General features: G+C 50.5%; 1 protein-coding gene across 1 annotated transcript; it reads right to left on the bottom strand.

The window, feature by feature from the left end:
* Nucleotides 1–3577: 3577 nt before the first annotated feature.
* Nucleotides 3578–13711, bottom strand: LOC142196741 (SLAM family member 9-like). The gene is made up of 5 exons (XM_075266719.1): nucleotides 13646–13711; nucleotides 6907–7197; nucleotides 6328–6603; nucleotides 4946–5062; nucleotides 3578–4556 (listed from the first exon to the last, which is right to left on the bottom strand). Exons 1-5 carry the CDS (start codon nucleotides 13701–13703, stop codon nucleotides 4459–4461), a joined length of 840 nt encoding a protein of 279 aa, XP_075122820.1. The 5' UTR covers nucleotides 13704–13711; the 3' UTR covers nucleotides 3578–4458.
* Between the last annotated feature and the right edge of the window lie 2336 nt (nucleotides 13712–16047).

The raw sequence follows: 16047 nt of genomic DNA, 5'->3' as shown, positions 1-16047 counted from the left end.
ATTACTGAAGATCCCAAGTTAAATTCCCCTGGGTACAAAAAAATTGTATAAAAAATATCAAATAAAGTGGTTTTTAAAGAAAAAAAAAACACAGTAGAAAATCTGGATAACACGTGTAACCCCCCCGGGCACTGGGGGTCTCTGACAGCATTGGAGTGATATGTAAGACCGCTAACCGACAAGCGAAAGAAATAAAAGAAATTTGGTGTCAACCCAGTGAATAAGATGATCCCCGATGACCATTCCTGCCCATAAAGAGTTAAAGGTCTATAACACAGCGCCATTACGCAGCGCAAACAACAAGCCGCCATACAGTTACATTGGCAGCTCTGCACATATGGAAGGACATATATCCACAGAAATGTCTCATATGGCCATAGACGTCGCTGATATGTCGGTAATACAAGGACCTTACAATACACTGAGAACCCCGAAAAAAAGAGAAAAATCTCCGGTCCTCAGAGAAGTAAGAAAGAGGTGATAAAAGCCATCGGTAAAGTATTATCAGGAAGGACCGAAGAAAAAGGGGATCACCGCGCTCAACTGATCGTCAAATGGATAAACTTTATTTCTTGTAAAAGGCACACACTACGCGTTTCGGGCACAATGCCCTTTTTCAAGTATATAAGCTTGCTTGCGTCTGGCTGGATTTGTTTTTTATCTTTGTTTTTTATCGATAGCGTATTTCACAGTAAGTAAGAAGAGGATCCATCAAAGAGTACAAAACCTAAACCCACCTCCTGTACCCCAGCTATATCCCTAGTTATACCACCAGTCATACCTCCAGTTATATCCCTAGCTGTACCCTCAGTTATACCCCCAGCTGTACCCCAGGTATATCCCTAGTTATATCCCCGGCCATACCCCCAGTTATATCCCTAGTTATACCCCCGGCCATACCCCCAGTTATATCCCTAGTTATACCCCCAGCCATACACCCAGTTATACCCCCAGTTATACCCCCAGCTGTACCCCAGGTATATCCCTAGTTATAATGAAGAAAGAAGTACGTATCCACAACCCGGCTTCTAAAATTTAACTTTTAATCCATGGTTTTTTAAAAAAATATAAGGTGAAAAAAGTAGGAAAAAACATACAAAGTGGAAAAGTATAGGAAGCTGGTAAAATACGCAACTAGTTGCGTATTTTACCAGCTTCCTATACTTTTCCACTTTGTATGTTTTTTCCTACTTTTTTCACCTTATATTTTTTTAAAAAACCATGGATTAAAAGTTAAATTTTAGAAGCCGGGTTGTGGATACGTACTTCTTTCTTCATTATATGTTACCCAGCTCCGTTGAGTCCCGGAGCACGGATCGCACACCCCGAAGTCTTCCCAGGTGTATATGGTGAGTGGCAACTGATTTTTCTATTCTTTTGAAATATCCCTAGTTATACCCCCAGCCATACCCCCAGTCATACCCCCGGCTGTACCCCAGTTATATCCCTAGTTATACCCCCAGCCATACCCCCAGTCATACCCCCGGCTGTACCCCAGTTATATCCCTAGTTATACCCCCAGCCATACCCCCAGTCATACCCCCGGCTGTACCCCAGTTATATCCCTAGTTATACCCCCAGACATACACCCAGCCATACCCCCAGTTATACCCCCGGCTGTACCCCAGTTATATCCCTAGCTGTACCCTCAGTTATACACCCAGCCATACCCCCAGTCATACCCCTGGCTGTACCCCAGTTATATCCCTAGTTATACCCCCAGACATACACCCAGCCATACCCCCAGTTATACCCCCGGCTGTACCCCAGTTATATCCCTAGCTGTACCCTCAGTTATACACCCAGCCATACCCCCAGTTATACCCCCGGCTGTACCCCAGTTATATCCCTAGCTGTACCCTCAGTTATACACCCAGCCATACCCCCAGTTATACCCCCGGCTGTACCCCAGTTATATCCCTAGCTGTACCCTCAGTTATACACCCAGCCATACCCCCAGTTATACCCCCAGCTGTACCCCAGTTATATCCCTAGCTGTACCCTCAGTTATACCCCCAGTTGTATCCCCATCTGTAACCCCAGTTATACCCCCATCTGTACCCTCAGTTATACCCCCAGCTGTTCCCCCAATTATATCTCCGGCTATACCTGCACCATTCTATGGCCTCCTGTGTTCCTGCCGCCATGGTCGTCCATCTCACCACAGATCAGTATCTCTTGCTACTTGCTGTATAATTCTTGACTTATTTTGGGAATATTATACTTGGCGCTTTCCAATACCTTTTTGATATCCTTGGGACAAACCCCTTTAATGGGAATCTGTCAGGGCAATTTGGGATTGTAAAGCACCCGCAGGTCCATATGCAGCCGGTGTTTAGTGTCCCAGATCAACCCATTACAGTGCAATCTATGACGGTATTAAATATATAAAATCTGTATCCTGCCCCTGCGGCTGTACTCGCCGCGCCTGCGCTGTTCTGCAGTGAGGTCAGTACACCTCGGCTTCAGTGCACAGGCCCCGTATCTCATATATATGAAGCCGGGGTGTCCAGATGAAGAGCGCGGGTGCCAGGAGCACCAGAAATGGGTCTGATGAGACTCCCCGGACTCACCTCTAGGCGAGTATGGAGGTGTTTGTGGATTGTAGTACAAACGGGTGATGTTGGACACTAATCCCAAGTCTAGAAGGACCTGTGGGTGTTTTATTGTCCCATATTTGCCTGACAGGTTTCCTTTAAGGAGCGCTGCTCTGCAACACAGAAAGCAAGTTATGGATTGATCTTGGATACAAACTATTCCTACAGGTGTTTTCTATTTTGGAGATGACCTCCAAGCCCCCTGACTGCCCTATAAGACCCCCTGGGGACAGCTCGGACAGTTGTGCTGTACAGGACAGAGCGTTGCTATCAGAATGGCGGGAAAAAGGCAAAAACAAAAGAAGACAGACAAATATATCACAAGATAATCCAGCGGCCAAGGCTCATACAGGGCGTGAGATCTGATCAGCAGGGTCCATGTCACTGTGGAGAGTAGTGGAGTCTTCTACCTGCAGGTCTGACAAGTCGCCGATCATAGTCACTGCTACAATGCAAAACTACGACCTGCCTGTGCCGAGCGACCCCTCCCAGGACCCCGCAGAGCAGGAGAAGGGCGTACGCATGGGACATCTCAGGTACATCATGGAGGGGCTTTGTACATTGTCAGGTAGGTGACAAGAAGGTTCCTCATAGTGTGACACCAACTGTGCAACATGGAGGAGGAGCCGTGACGGCCTGGGGCTCTTCTGCTCTATGAAAGTAAAGGAACCGACAAGGGCAATAGATTGGGGACAATTTCTGCAACAACATGGGGAGAGATTTGTGCACAATATCTGAATGCAATGGTAGACAGAATCCCGGGATTGTGTAAGGCTGTGATATTACCTGCAGGGGGCGACACTGACGAGGCAAAAATCTAGACTTCATTTATTGAAACAAAGTTATTAGAGGCTCAAGACAAGCTGCAGCCCCCAGAAAGAACATCTAGTCCATAGGTGTGGGGTCTGCAGTCAGTCCCAGGCAAAGTCTTCACAATTTACTACTTTAGTTACAGATATTCATATGTGATGTGAGTAGATTTGTGTCCGGACAGGAGGGCGCTCTCCATCCCTCTCCCCCAGCAGGAAGTCCCAGCATGACCTCTAACACCAAATCCTACCAGTCATCCTCATCCCCTTTGATCCACAGACACTCGAGGTCCTCAGGGACACTTTGGTTATACTGAGGGAGGGGGGGAGCTCCAATAATATCCAATAAGTCTATAAAGTCCATCTATTCCACCTCGGGGCCACCAGTTCTCCTAATTCTCTCCTTTCTGATATCTATTGGACAGAATAGTGTCACATAACAACCCGGACCCACCATAAGTCAGTGACACCCATCAGGATCTCCTACAATGTGGATCCATTACATCAGTCAAGGCTCTGGTAGAAGTGGAAGCCATGACACCCAAGGTATCTCCGACCTCTTCATTCCCTATTACTCATCTTCATTCATTTCTATCCATCTGAATTCCCAGATCATTGACCACATTGTGATAGGGAAGTCCTGACCATAACAGAAGGAGCCATTATATACCATAGTCAGTTCTTCCTGCGTTCTTCTGATATCTGACTCTTTGGTATTGGCTTCCTCATAGAAGTCTTCCATGTAAGTCCTGGACACCAAACACATACAGCCTGAGCTTATAATGTCCTAGCTCTAAGGGCAGTACCTACAAGTATCATCCAATTGCCTCTTGGTCATGGCCGGAGGCCGACCCATGCACTGTTAGTTCTATGTTGGTTGCTCCTTCTTGTCCACTATGACCTGGGTCCGGGCTGCTTGGAATATCCTCATATGTAGACATCTCCTGGTCATTGTCCAGGACCGTGGTGACCTCAGATTCATCTGGATCAGACATAGACACTTCACAGTAGGGCCTTCTTCTTCTCTCCTCTTCAGGTGGACCATCGATATGCTATTGTGGTTGAAGGTTAGATGTCTCTTGATGTTGAAGGCTAGAAGTCTCTTCCTGCGTTACCTCTCCAGACTCTTCATCTCCACTTACTGCACAACCTGATAGAAGAAGGAGAAGAGTTTAATAAAGGAAACCAGTGGTCAGCTTTGGTCTATTTCACAGTTTGTTCCCACAAGTTACTGTGTATGAGCTAAACCCGAGCTGTGGGGACTCCCTGAAGACCACAACCTGCCTTAGAAGACCGGGGCTCTGTTATATATAATTTATATGACCAAAGACTTCACTGGGGCCACCATTACTACTATAAGGACCCAGAATGATCCCATATGTATCTCCTGCAGATGTCCGTGTGATATATGGTCAGTCCATAAGCTCTGGAGAAAGCAGCTACTAATAGGGAAGGAGGGGAGAGAAGGAATGGGGGGGAGGGGGGGCAGTGATCCTTCTTCTCTACGGGCACTGGAGACAGTAGTAAAGGTCTACTTACGTCTCTTGTATATGTATACCATGCCAACTGTGATGATGATGATACCGATGATGACGAAGATGATGGAGAGGAACATAGTCCAAATGAGCGATGTTTTATTTCTACAGATATTGTCATCTAGAAGGGAAACAAATATGATGTGTTATATGTACAAATATCAAGTGGTCACAATGCCCCAAAATATGTCCCCAAAAAGAGTAAATGATGGCTTTTATGAACCACAGGGAAGGGTGTGGACATCTTTGCTGGTGAATTTACTGTACCGTCCTGGTGGATCTCCTGCACCATTCCTGGTGGATCTCCTGCTCGGTCTCTAGGGGATCTCCTGCACTATTCCTGGTGGATCTCCTGCACGGTCTCTAGGGATCTCCTACACTATTTCTGATGGATCTCCTGCACCATTCCTGGTGGATCTCCTGCACAGTCTCTAGGGGATCTCCTTCACCATTCCTGGTGCATCTCCTGCACAGTCTCTAGTGGATCTCCTGCATGGTTTCTTGTGGATGTCCTGCACCATTCCTGGTGGATCTCCTGCACAGTCTCTAGGGGATCTCCTGCACCATTCCTGGTGGATCTCCTGCACGGTCTCTAGGGGATCTCCTACACTATTTCTGGTAGATCTCCTGCACCATTCCTGGTGGATCTTCTGCACCATTCCTGGTGGATCTCCTGCACAGTCTCTAGGGGATCTCCTACACTATTTCTGGTGGATCTTCTGCACCATTCCTGGTGGATCTCCTGCACTATTCCTGGTGGATCTCCTGCACCATTCCTGGTGGATCTCCTGTACAGTCTCTAGGGGATCTCCTACACCATTCCTGGTGGATCTCCTGTACCATTCCTGGTGGATCTCCTGCACCATTCCTGGTGGATCTCCTGCACGGTCTCTAGGGAATCTCCTACACCATTCCTGGTAGATCTCCTGCACGGTCTCTAGGGGATCTCCTGCACCATTCCTGGTGGATCTCCTGCAGCATTCCTGGTGGATCTCCTGCATCATTCCTGGTGGATCTCCTGCACGGTTTCTTGTAGATGTCCTGCACCATTCCTGGTGGATCTCCTGCACCATTCCTGGTGGATCTCCTGCACCATTCCTGGTGGATCTCCTACACTATTCCTGGTGGATCTCCTGCACCATTCCTGGTGGATCTCCTGCACCATTCCTGGTGGATCTCCTGCACAGTCTCTAGTAGATCTCCTGCACTGTTATTTTGTGGTGCTCACTCCTATACAATGCCGCCATGTATGTGCACTAAATCTAATTCCCTGTTCTGCACTTTTCAGCCACATTCATTTTTTGTTGAATGTGGGGAACAAAGAGACATCAAGATGTGAGAATGGGCCAAGAACCCAAAAGGGGCTTTATAATGATTTTGACTTACCAGCAGATGGTAACTGGACCTCACCAGATGTCTTGTCCCCTAAAGGACTCCATAGTTTACAGGTGTATGTCGCAGAAGAACCTGGAGCCCAGACGTCTAGAGACAAGTAGCTGGAGTAGTCCATCTGGGTGATGTTCTTGGAGACTTCTTCTCCATCTTTTAGGAAGGTCATGTTGAATGGACACTTTCCATGGTTTGTGCACTCTAGGAGGACGTGACATTCGTGGCCTTTTACGGTCTCATTCACCTTCCGTAGGGTCGGCTCATTTACTGGCTCTATAAGAGAATAAAGTGGTATGATGTGAATAAGCCCCGGACCTGGACCTCAGACAGAGGTGACACTTTTCTACAGGCTTGGTCCTCTTCTTGAGATCTTCTCTACAGATACTCTTAGATTTGCCCTATATCAATGATCCCATATATACTGTATAAACCCAACTGTTGCACATTGTGCCCTATAGTGACCATCTCCTGGATTTGGAGACATTGAATTAGGATCGGATAATAATAGACACTTAAAGATGGAGAATGAAGGAAACATGAAACGCTGACCCAGATCTGGTCAGCTATGGGACTCACCAATCACGTGCAGATATATATTAGTCACAACTTCCATATTGACTATTTGTCTATAGGTCCCGGTGTCGTCTTTTGTCAGGTTCTTCAGGACAAATATCCCATAACTTGAGTAGAACTCGGCACGTTGCTTGTAGGGTGGCCGCACGTTCTCAGAGCCATGATATGTGAGGATCCGTATATGGCTGACTTTCTCTATATCATATACAGTCTCCGTAGTGAGGTTTACAGCAGGGAAAGTAAAGGATGACCCGATAGTCTCATACATCTCGTATCTTCTCAATTTACCATTCCCTGCAGAAAGGCACAGAAATGAAGAATAAAGTTACAAGATATCTTAGCAGATAAGAGGCCCATTATGAAGACCAGGGGGAGATGAGGACCAGGAGGAGATGAGGACCAGGAGGAGATGAGGACCACGGGGAGATGAGGACCAGGGGGAGATGAGGAACACGGGGAGATGAGGGCCTGGTGGAGATGAGGACAAGGGGGAGATGAGGACCTGGGGGAGATGAGGACCAGGGGGAGATGAGCAACACGGGGAGATGAGGGTCAGGGGGAGATGAGGGCCTGGGGGAGATGAAGACCAGGGGGAAATGAGGACCCGGGGGAGATGAGGACCAGGGGGAGATGAGGGCCTGGGGGAGATGAGGACCAGGGGGAGATGAGGAACACGGGGAGATGAGGGCCTGGTGGAGATGAGGACCAGGAGGAGATGAGGACCACGGGGAGATGAGGACAAGGGGGAGATGAGGGCCTGGGGGAGATGAGGACCAGGGGGAGATGAGGAACACGGGGAGATGAGGGCCTGGTGGAGATGAGGGCCTGGTGGAGATGAGGGCCTGGGGGAGATGAGGGCCTGGTGGAGATGAGGACAAGGGGGAGATGAGGACCTGGGGGAGATGAGGACCAGGGGGAGATGAGCAACACGGGGAGATGAGGGTCAGGGGGAGATGAGGGCCTGGGGGAGATGAAGACCAGGGGGAAATGAGGACCAGGGGGAGATGAGGACCAGGGGGAGATGAGGGCCTGGGGGAGATGAGGACCAGGGGGAGATGAGGAACACGGGGAGATGAGGGCCTGGTGGAGATGAGGACCAGGAGGAGATGAGGACCACGGGGAGATGAGGACCAGGGGGAGATGAGGGCCTGGGGGAGATGAGGACCAGGGGGAGATGAGGAACATGGGGAGATGAGGGCCTGGTGGAGATGAGGACAAGGGGGAGATGAGGGCCTGGGGGAGATGAGGACCAGGGGGAGATGAGCAACACGGGGAGATGAGGACCAGGGGGAGATGAGGGTCAGGGGGAGATGAGGGCGTGGTGGAGATGAGGACAAGGGGGAGATGAGGTCCAGGGGGAGATGAGGGCCAGGAGGAGATGAGGACCAGGGGGAGATGAGGGCCAGGTGGAGATGAGGGTCAGGGGGAAATGAGGGCCTGGGGAGATGAGGGTCAGGGGGAGATGAGGGTCAGGGGGAGATGAGGACCAGGAGGAGATGAGGACCTGGGGGAGATGAGGGCCAGGAGGAGATGAGGACCAGGGGGAGATGAGGAACACGGGGAGATGAGGGCCAGGGGGAGATGAGGGCCAGGAGGAGATGAGGGCCAGGGGGAGATGAGGGCCTGGTGGGGGAGATGAGGACCAGGGGGAGATGAGGGCCTGGTGGGGGAGATGAGGGCCAGGGGGAGATGAGGAACACGGGGAGATGAGGGCCTGGGGGAGATGAGGACCAGGGGGAGATGAGGAACACGGGGAGATGAGGGCCTGGGGGAGATGAGGACCAGGGGGAGATGAGGGCCTGGTGGAGATGAGGACAAGGGGGAGATGAGGACCAGGGGGAGATGAGGAACACGGGGAGATGAGGGCCAGGGGGAGATGAGGGTCAGGGGGAGATGAGGAACACGGGGAGATGAGGGCCAGGGGGAGATGAGGGTCAGGGGGAGATGAGGGTCAGGGGGAGATGAGGGCGTGGTGGAGATGAGGACAAGGGGGAGATGAGGTCCAGGGGGAGATGAGGGCCAGGAGGAGATGAGGACCAGGGGGAGATGAGGGCCTGGGGGAGATGAGGGTCAGGGGGAGATGAGGGTCAGGGGGAGATGAGGGTCAGGGGGAGATGAGGACCAGGAGGAGATGAGGACCTGGGGGAGATGAGGGTCAGGGGGAGATGAGGGTCAGGGGGAGATGAGGGTCAGGGGGAGATGAGGACCAGGAGGAGATGAGGACCTGGGGGAGATGAGGGCCAGGGGGAGATAAAGTCTGGGGGAGATGAGGGCCTGGGGGAGATGAGAGCCAGGAGGAGATGAGGACCAGGGGGAGATGAGGGCCAGGGGGAGATGAGGACCAGGGGGAGATGAGAGCCTGGGGGAGATGAGAGCCAGGAGGAGATGAGGACCAGGGGGAGATGAGGGCCAGGAGGAGATGAGGACCAGGGGGAGATGAGGGCCAGGGGGAGATGAGGACCAGGGGGAGATGAGAGCCTGGGGGAAATGAGAGCCAGGAGGAGATGAGGGCCAGGGGGAGATGAGGACCACGGGGAGATGAGGAACATGGGGAGATGAGGGCCTGGTGGAGATGAGGGCCCAGGTTATGCTCCGATTTATCATCAGTGGTAAGAACCTGACCGTCCATCCTACACAAAGACTACAATGTTAAGGATTAAACTAAAGGGATCCAGGCCTACAAGGTTGGGTTCAGGGTTGTCCTCTTTATGGATGGACCAAGTATGGTTCGTTTGGTTTTATGTACAGAGTGTGGACTTTTTCTTATGAACCCACATACAGTAAAGCCAGGAAGATGAATCTATTGCCTGGTATATACCGCAGCTCCACTGATATTGTCTGTATCTACCCAGACTTATCAGGGTTTTCTACTCCTTTCTATATAAAATGTGTCCAGTTTCGAAACCTCTTCTGAAGGATTTCCACTCCTGACCTAGTCCTGCTGCACAGCTGGTGAGCTGGTTACATTGTGTCAGTGAATGTAACGTTCTGTGACAATTGTGTCTCCTGAAGTCCAAGCTTAGAGCTCACACTGACACTGGAACATTGTGACAACTTCTCTGCTGTGTGAGTAAGATAAGATGACAGCAGTATTGTGAGAGCTTTAGTCATGATGTGAGACTAATATTTTGTCTTTCAGTTTCTATTTACTTTTCTATTACATAAGCGGAGGCAACGTCACAGTAGAAAACATTCCCACCTAGAAATACAAGTTCAGTAAGATTGGGACTTTCCAAAGAGCTACAAGGATATAATGACACAGCTCAAGTGACAACTCACCAGAGAAACCAGGGTATGAGTAGACAGCTCGGGAGACAACTCACCAGAGAAACCAGGGTATGAGAAGACAGCTCGGGAGACAGCTCACCAGAGGAACCAGGGTATGAGAAGACAACTCAAGAGACAACTCACCAGAGGAACCAGGGTATGAGAAGACAGCTCGGGAGACAACTCACCAGAGAAACCAGGCTATGAGAAGACAGCTCGGGAGACAGCTCACCAGAGGAACCAGGGTATGAGAAGACAACTCAAGAGACAACTCACCAGAGGAACCAGGGTATGAGAAGACAGCTCGGGAGACAACTCACCAGAGAAACCAGGCTATGAGAAGACAGCTCGGGAGACAACTCACCAGAGGAACCAGGGTATGAGAGGACAGCTCAAATGAACTAGGGTATGAAGACTCAGCACAGGAGACAAGTCTGTAGATGAACCAGGGTATGAGGAGACAATTAACCAGAGCAACCAGGGTATAAGGACTCAGCTCAGGAGACAATTCAATACTAGAACCAGAGTATGAGTAGACAACTCAGGAGACAATTCAATACTAGAACCAGAGTATGAGTAGACAACTCAGGGGACAATTCAAACCAGAGTATGAGGACTTAGTTTAGGAGAAAATTCACTAGAAGAACCAGGGTATGAGAAGACAGCTCCAGAGACAATACACCCGAGGAAACAGGGTATGAGGAGACAGCTCAGGAGTACCAGAGTATGAGGACTCAGCTCAAAAGACAACTTACCAGAGGAACCAGGGTATGAAGAGAAAGCTCAGGAGAACCAGGGTATGAGAACTCAGTACATTAGACAAGTCACCAAAGGAACCAAGGTATGAGAACTCAGCTCAGGAGACAATTCACTAAAATAACCAGGGTACTCGGAGACAGTTTAGGTGAACCAGGGTATGAGGTGATAGCTCAGGATGTCTCCTACTCACCAGAGCTATCAGGGTATGAGGAGACAGTACAGGGGACAATTCACTAGAAGAACCAGGGTATGAGAACAAAGGTCAGGAGACAATTCACCAGATTATCAGACTAAGCTACTCGAATGAATTATCTAAAGCTGAGAAGATACAACTATAATCCAGAAACTCATGGACAGAACCAGATCTCAGGCCTTGCGATATTGCACTAATTGATATCACACAGGGTGGCAGAACCCAAAACCCTGGAGATATCGTTCTTCTCACAAGTTATACCATCTTAATGGAGATTTCTTCTCCTTGAGATGTTAAAATCAAGGATACAATAATGGCCTGATCTAAGATGTCCTGAGTCTTGTACCATTGAACTGATCTGAAATGATCAGGCTTATATCCATGTATCAGGACGAATACAATCCTATAGGATGTCTACATGGAGATGAATGAGACCAGAAGATCAGATCCTCTATTGGAAGAAGTTATCTGACACTTCTGACATCTGAAGATACAAGGACCCTACAGAATCCTTCTGTGAGATCAGACTGAAGCCATGGAATGAGATTGGGTCAGGACCTGAGATATTAGAGCAAGAAGCCACCACTGATACTGGACAGGACGTCATCTGGAACTGTAGACAATCTATGAAGACCATGATATCCTGGATATATCAGTTATTTATAAGGGTTTTATATCAGATTGTTGTAGGACTTGTGTCCTAGAAGATGATGGGATGTCTCTGGGTGGAGAGTGGAGGTAAGTGTCTGGTCAAGGTGGAGAGGCTGCTGGTAGTCTGGAGACTCCTGATATAATGGTACCTGAGTGTAGACAATGTAGCCATAGTGTAACTACATACCTAAATACATGAAGGACATATCTGCAATCTAAGACACTGGAGACTCTGCGGAGATACGGCTACAACCCTGAATACACCGTAGTCATCTTTAAAAAAAATGTACTCATTGCTATTGGCTTGAATTGGGTCAGGGCTGGTTACAGACCCCATGGCGGTCCCCTAATATAGAACTTCAAAGAAACAACTGAACTTTAGAGGTGTCACTTACACTTGAGAGAGGATTCATAGATTATACTGTTATCTCCGGGATAGCCGTAACCCATAACTGCCCCGCCAATCCTAATATAGAGACTCAGTCCCATATTACATGCCATAACACCCAATATACACCCAGTCATTATATATATATATATATATATATATATATATATATACACGTGTGCTCTCACCTGCATAGGCAATAGCTATCAGTATAGGCAGGATCATGGGCAGCTCCATGCTGGGAGTGCAGGGGTTAAACTGCCAATGCTCAGAGGATACCTCAGACTGGGAAACCCCGTATTACGTGTTATCAGGAGACACCAGGGGGAAAACAACTCCATATATGGTCATGTCCTTCAGCTATCACAGTCCCTCTATAGCGCCCCCCTCAGGACATGTTACCTTCTTGTATTGAGAAGCCCAAACACTTACTGAAAGCTTTCATACCCGCTACTATTACTATGGCGTGGGTCAAGGACCTGAACATATTACATGGGAAAGTAACACGTATGTACTCCAGGCTAAGACATGTCCTTTCTGAGACTTGTAGTCCCCCAATGACTGCACCATGTCTCCATATTACTGATCACTTAGATTATTATTAGCTCCTATGTTATAGCACCGCCATATTGTGCAGCACCGGACTATATAGTAGAATACAGACTGTAATACAATACAGAGAGGAAAGAGTTAAAGGAAGAAAATAGGCCCCGCCCATGCTGAGCTTTATACCCCACCGAGAGGCGGCAGGACTGCTATACACTCCTATGTCCACCTTACTACCATGTGATGATATTGGGGGAGTGCAGGTGGGGTAGTTGTGGACCCCATGGCAGTCCCTGACACCAAACCTGACAAATTGCATCGTAGAGAAAATAACTTATACCAAAAAAGTATTTGCCTGTGAAGAGGTTTTATATCTTACATATATACTTCTGAGATACCCCTCCCCCCAGCCTGTATACAGGAGCCATATACACCATGTTATATATGATAGAGTATGAATGATGTCTGTTAGCTGCTGTATCAGTCATGTGCAGTAATGTCTTACACATATCTTACCCTTCCCTGCACCCAATATACAGGCACACTCATATATACATACATACCGACATCTATATACATATATAGCGCTCACCTGCCGCAGTACAGGCACATCCATATATACATACATACTGGCATTACCTATATACATATATACATGCCTCACCTGCCGCAGTACAGGCACATCCATATATACATACATACTGGCATTACCTATATACATATATAGCGCTCACCTGCCGCTGTACAGGCACACTCATATATACATACCAGCATTACCTATATACATATATACATGCCTCACCTGCCGCAGTACAGGCACATCCATATATACATACATACCAACATTACCTATATACATATATAGCTCTCACCTGCCGCTGTACAGGCACATCCATATATACATACTGGCATTACCTATATACATATATAGTGCTCACCTGCCGCTGTACAGGTAATAGTGATTAGAATATACAGGAGTATACAGGGGAGCTCCATGCTGGGAGGAGGCATTACACTGCTGCTATGATATCGAAAGTTGTATGGGGCCGACTGGGAAACCCCTTCTGACGTGTTATCAGGAGATCCAGTGACGTAAGGAGAAAAACAACTAGTCACGTCCTCTGAGTACAGAATACCCTCTGCAGCGCCCTCCTCAGGCCATCGCACTTGGCACACTGCAATTCCTTATTATTCTTACTTTTAGCTACAACACGTGTCAAATACCGGAACATATTACACAGCAAAGTAAGAAATATAATAGTGATAATAATAATAATAATAATAATAATAATAATAATAATAATATTACGGTGTCATATTATTATTATTATTACAGTGTATACTATCTGTTACTTTTATAGCACCACCATATTGTGCAGCGCTGTACATTATAGTACAGGGAGCAAATACAGACATATAGGAAAAAAGGGGGTAGTCGTGGACCCCATGGCAGTCCCCTGCTTATTACCTAACCCTAGATCTTATAGAAGAGACATTATACAGAAAGATCATTTGCAGATATATGTACTTATACGTCTGAGAGACCCCTCCCCCACCAACCCTTATAGAGCGGCCATGGATACACAATACTGTACACTCACTATAGTATATACTGTGTACATAGCAGGCACTGTTATCCCAGTCATGTGCCGTAGGGATCATGAGCTCACCCACATCTTAGAATTAAAGGCGCTTCTCACCTGCAGCAGACCAGACTATGGCTAATGATATAGGGGGATCTATAGGGACCTCTATAGTGGGGGATGGGCAGATGGATCCTAGAATGAAACTGAAAGTATCTGAGCGCCTGGGAATCCCCATAATCCGTCCTACAGTGAGGAAAGCAGCTCCATAACTGGTGAAGGTGCCGCCGAACCCTCAGCGCACCCTCCGGCCGATCCCTCAGCACACCCTCCGGCCGATCCCTCAGCACACCCTCCGGCCGATCCCTCAGCGCACCCTCCAGCCGATCCCTCAGCGCACCCTCCGGCCGATCCCTCAGCGCACCCTGCGACCGATCCCTCAGCGCACCCTCCGGCCGATCCCTCAGCGCACCCTCCAGCCGATCCCTCAGCGCACCCTCCAGCCGATCCCTCAGCGCACCCTCCGGCCCATCCCTCAGCGCACCCTCCGGCCGATCCCTCAGCGCACCCTCCGGCCGATCCCTCAGCGCACCCTCCAGCCGATCCCTCAGCGCACCCTCCGGCCGATCCCTCAGCGCACCCTGCGACCGATCCCTCAGCGCACCCTCCGGCCGATCCCTCAGCGCACCCTCCAGCCGATCCCTCAGCGCACCCTCCAGCCGATCCCTCAGCGCACCCTCCGGCCCATCCCTCAGCGCACCCTCCGGCCGATCCCTCAGCGCACCCTCCGGCCGATCCCTCAGAGCACCCTCCGGCCGATCCCTCAGCGCACCCTCCGGCCGATACCTCAGCGCACCCTCCGGCCCATCCCTCAGCGCACCCTCCGGCCGATCCCTCAGCACACCCTCCGGCCGATCCCTCAGCGCACCCTCCAGCCGATCCCTCAGCGCACCCTCCGGCCGATCCCTCAGCGCACCCTCCGGCCGATCCCTCAGCGCACCCTCCGGCCGATCCCTCAGCGCACCCTCCGGCCGATCCCTCAGCGCACCCTCCGGCCCATCCCTCAGCGCACCCTCCGGCCCATCCCTCAGCGCACCCTCCGGCCGATACCTCAGCGCACCCTCCGGCCGATCCCTCAGCGCACCCTCCGGCCGAACCCTCAGCGCACCCTCCGGCCGATCCCTCAGCGCACCCTCCGGCCGATCCCTCAGAGCACCCTCCGGCCGATCCCTCAGCGCACCCTCCGGCCGATACCTCAGCGCACCCTCCGGCCCATCCCTCAGCGCACCCTCCGGCCCATCCCTCAGCGCACCCTCCGGCCGATACCTCAGCGCACCCTCCGGCCGATCCCTCAGCGCACCCTCCGGCCGATCCCTCAGCGCACCCTCCGGCCGATCCCTCAGCGCACCCTCCGGCCGATCCCTCAGCGCACCCTCCGGCCGATCCCTCAGCGCACCCTCCGGCCGATCCCTCAGCGCACCCTCCGGCCGATCCCTCAGCGCACCCTCCGGCCGATCCCTCAGCGCACCCTCCGGCCGATCCCTCAGCGCACCCTCCGGCCCATCCCTCAGCGCACCCTCCGGCCCATCCCTCAGCGCACCCTCCGGCCGATCCCTCAGCGCACCCTCCGGCCGATCCCTCAGCGCACCCTCCGGCCGATCCCTCAGCGCACCCTCCGGCCGATCCCTCAGCGCACCCTCCGGCCGATCCCTCAGCGCACCCTGCGGCCGATCCCTCAGCGCACCCTCCGGCCGATA

The sequence above is a fragment of the Leptodactylus fuscus genome, chromosome 1, assembly GCF_031893055.1.
Source record: "Leptodactylus fuscus isolate aLepFus1 chromosome 1, aLepFus1.hap2, whole genome shotgun sequence".
NCBI classification, from domain to species: domain Eukaryota; kingdom Metazoa; phylum Chordata; class Amphibia; order Anura; family Leptodactylidae; genus Leptodactylus; species Leptodactylus fuscus.
The sequence above is the reverse complement of the archived record's forward strand: the minus strand, read 5'-3'. Positions and strand labels throughout refer to the sequence as shown.

What these genes read in the sequence shown, in the direction of transcription:
- LOC142196741 (XM_075266719.1), bottom strand. Translation starts at nt 13,703, where the DNA reads ATGGAGCTCCCCTGTATACTCCTGTATATTCTAATCACTATTACCTGT. An exon ending in GGTCCAGTTACCATCTGCTG is followed by an intron (nt 5,063 to 6,327) that starts GTAAGTCAAAAT and finishes TTTCCCTTCTAG; the next exon opens with ATGACAATATCTGTAGAAAT. An exon ending in GGTATACATATACAAGAGAC is followed by an intron (nt 4,557 to 4,945) that starts GTAAGTAGACCT and finishes TTCTTCTATCAG; the next exon opens with GTTGTGCAGTAAGTGGAGAT.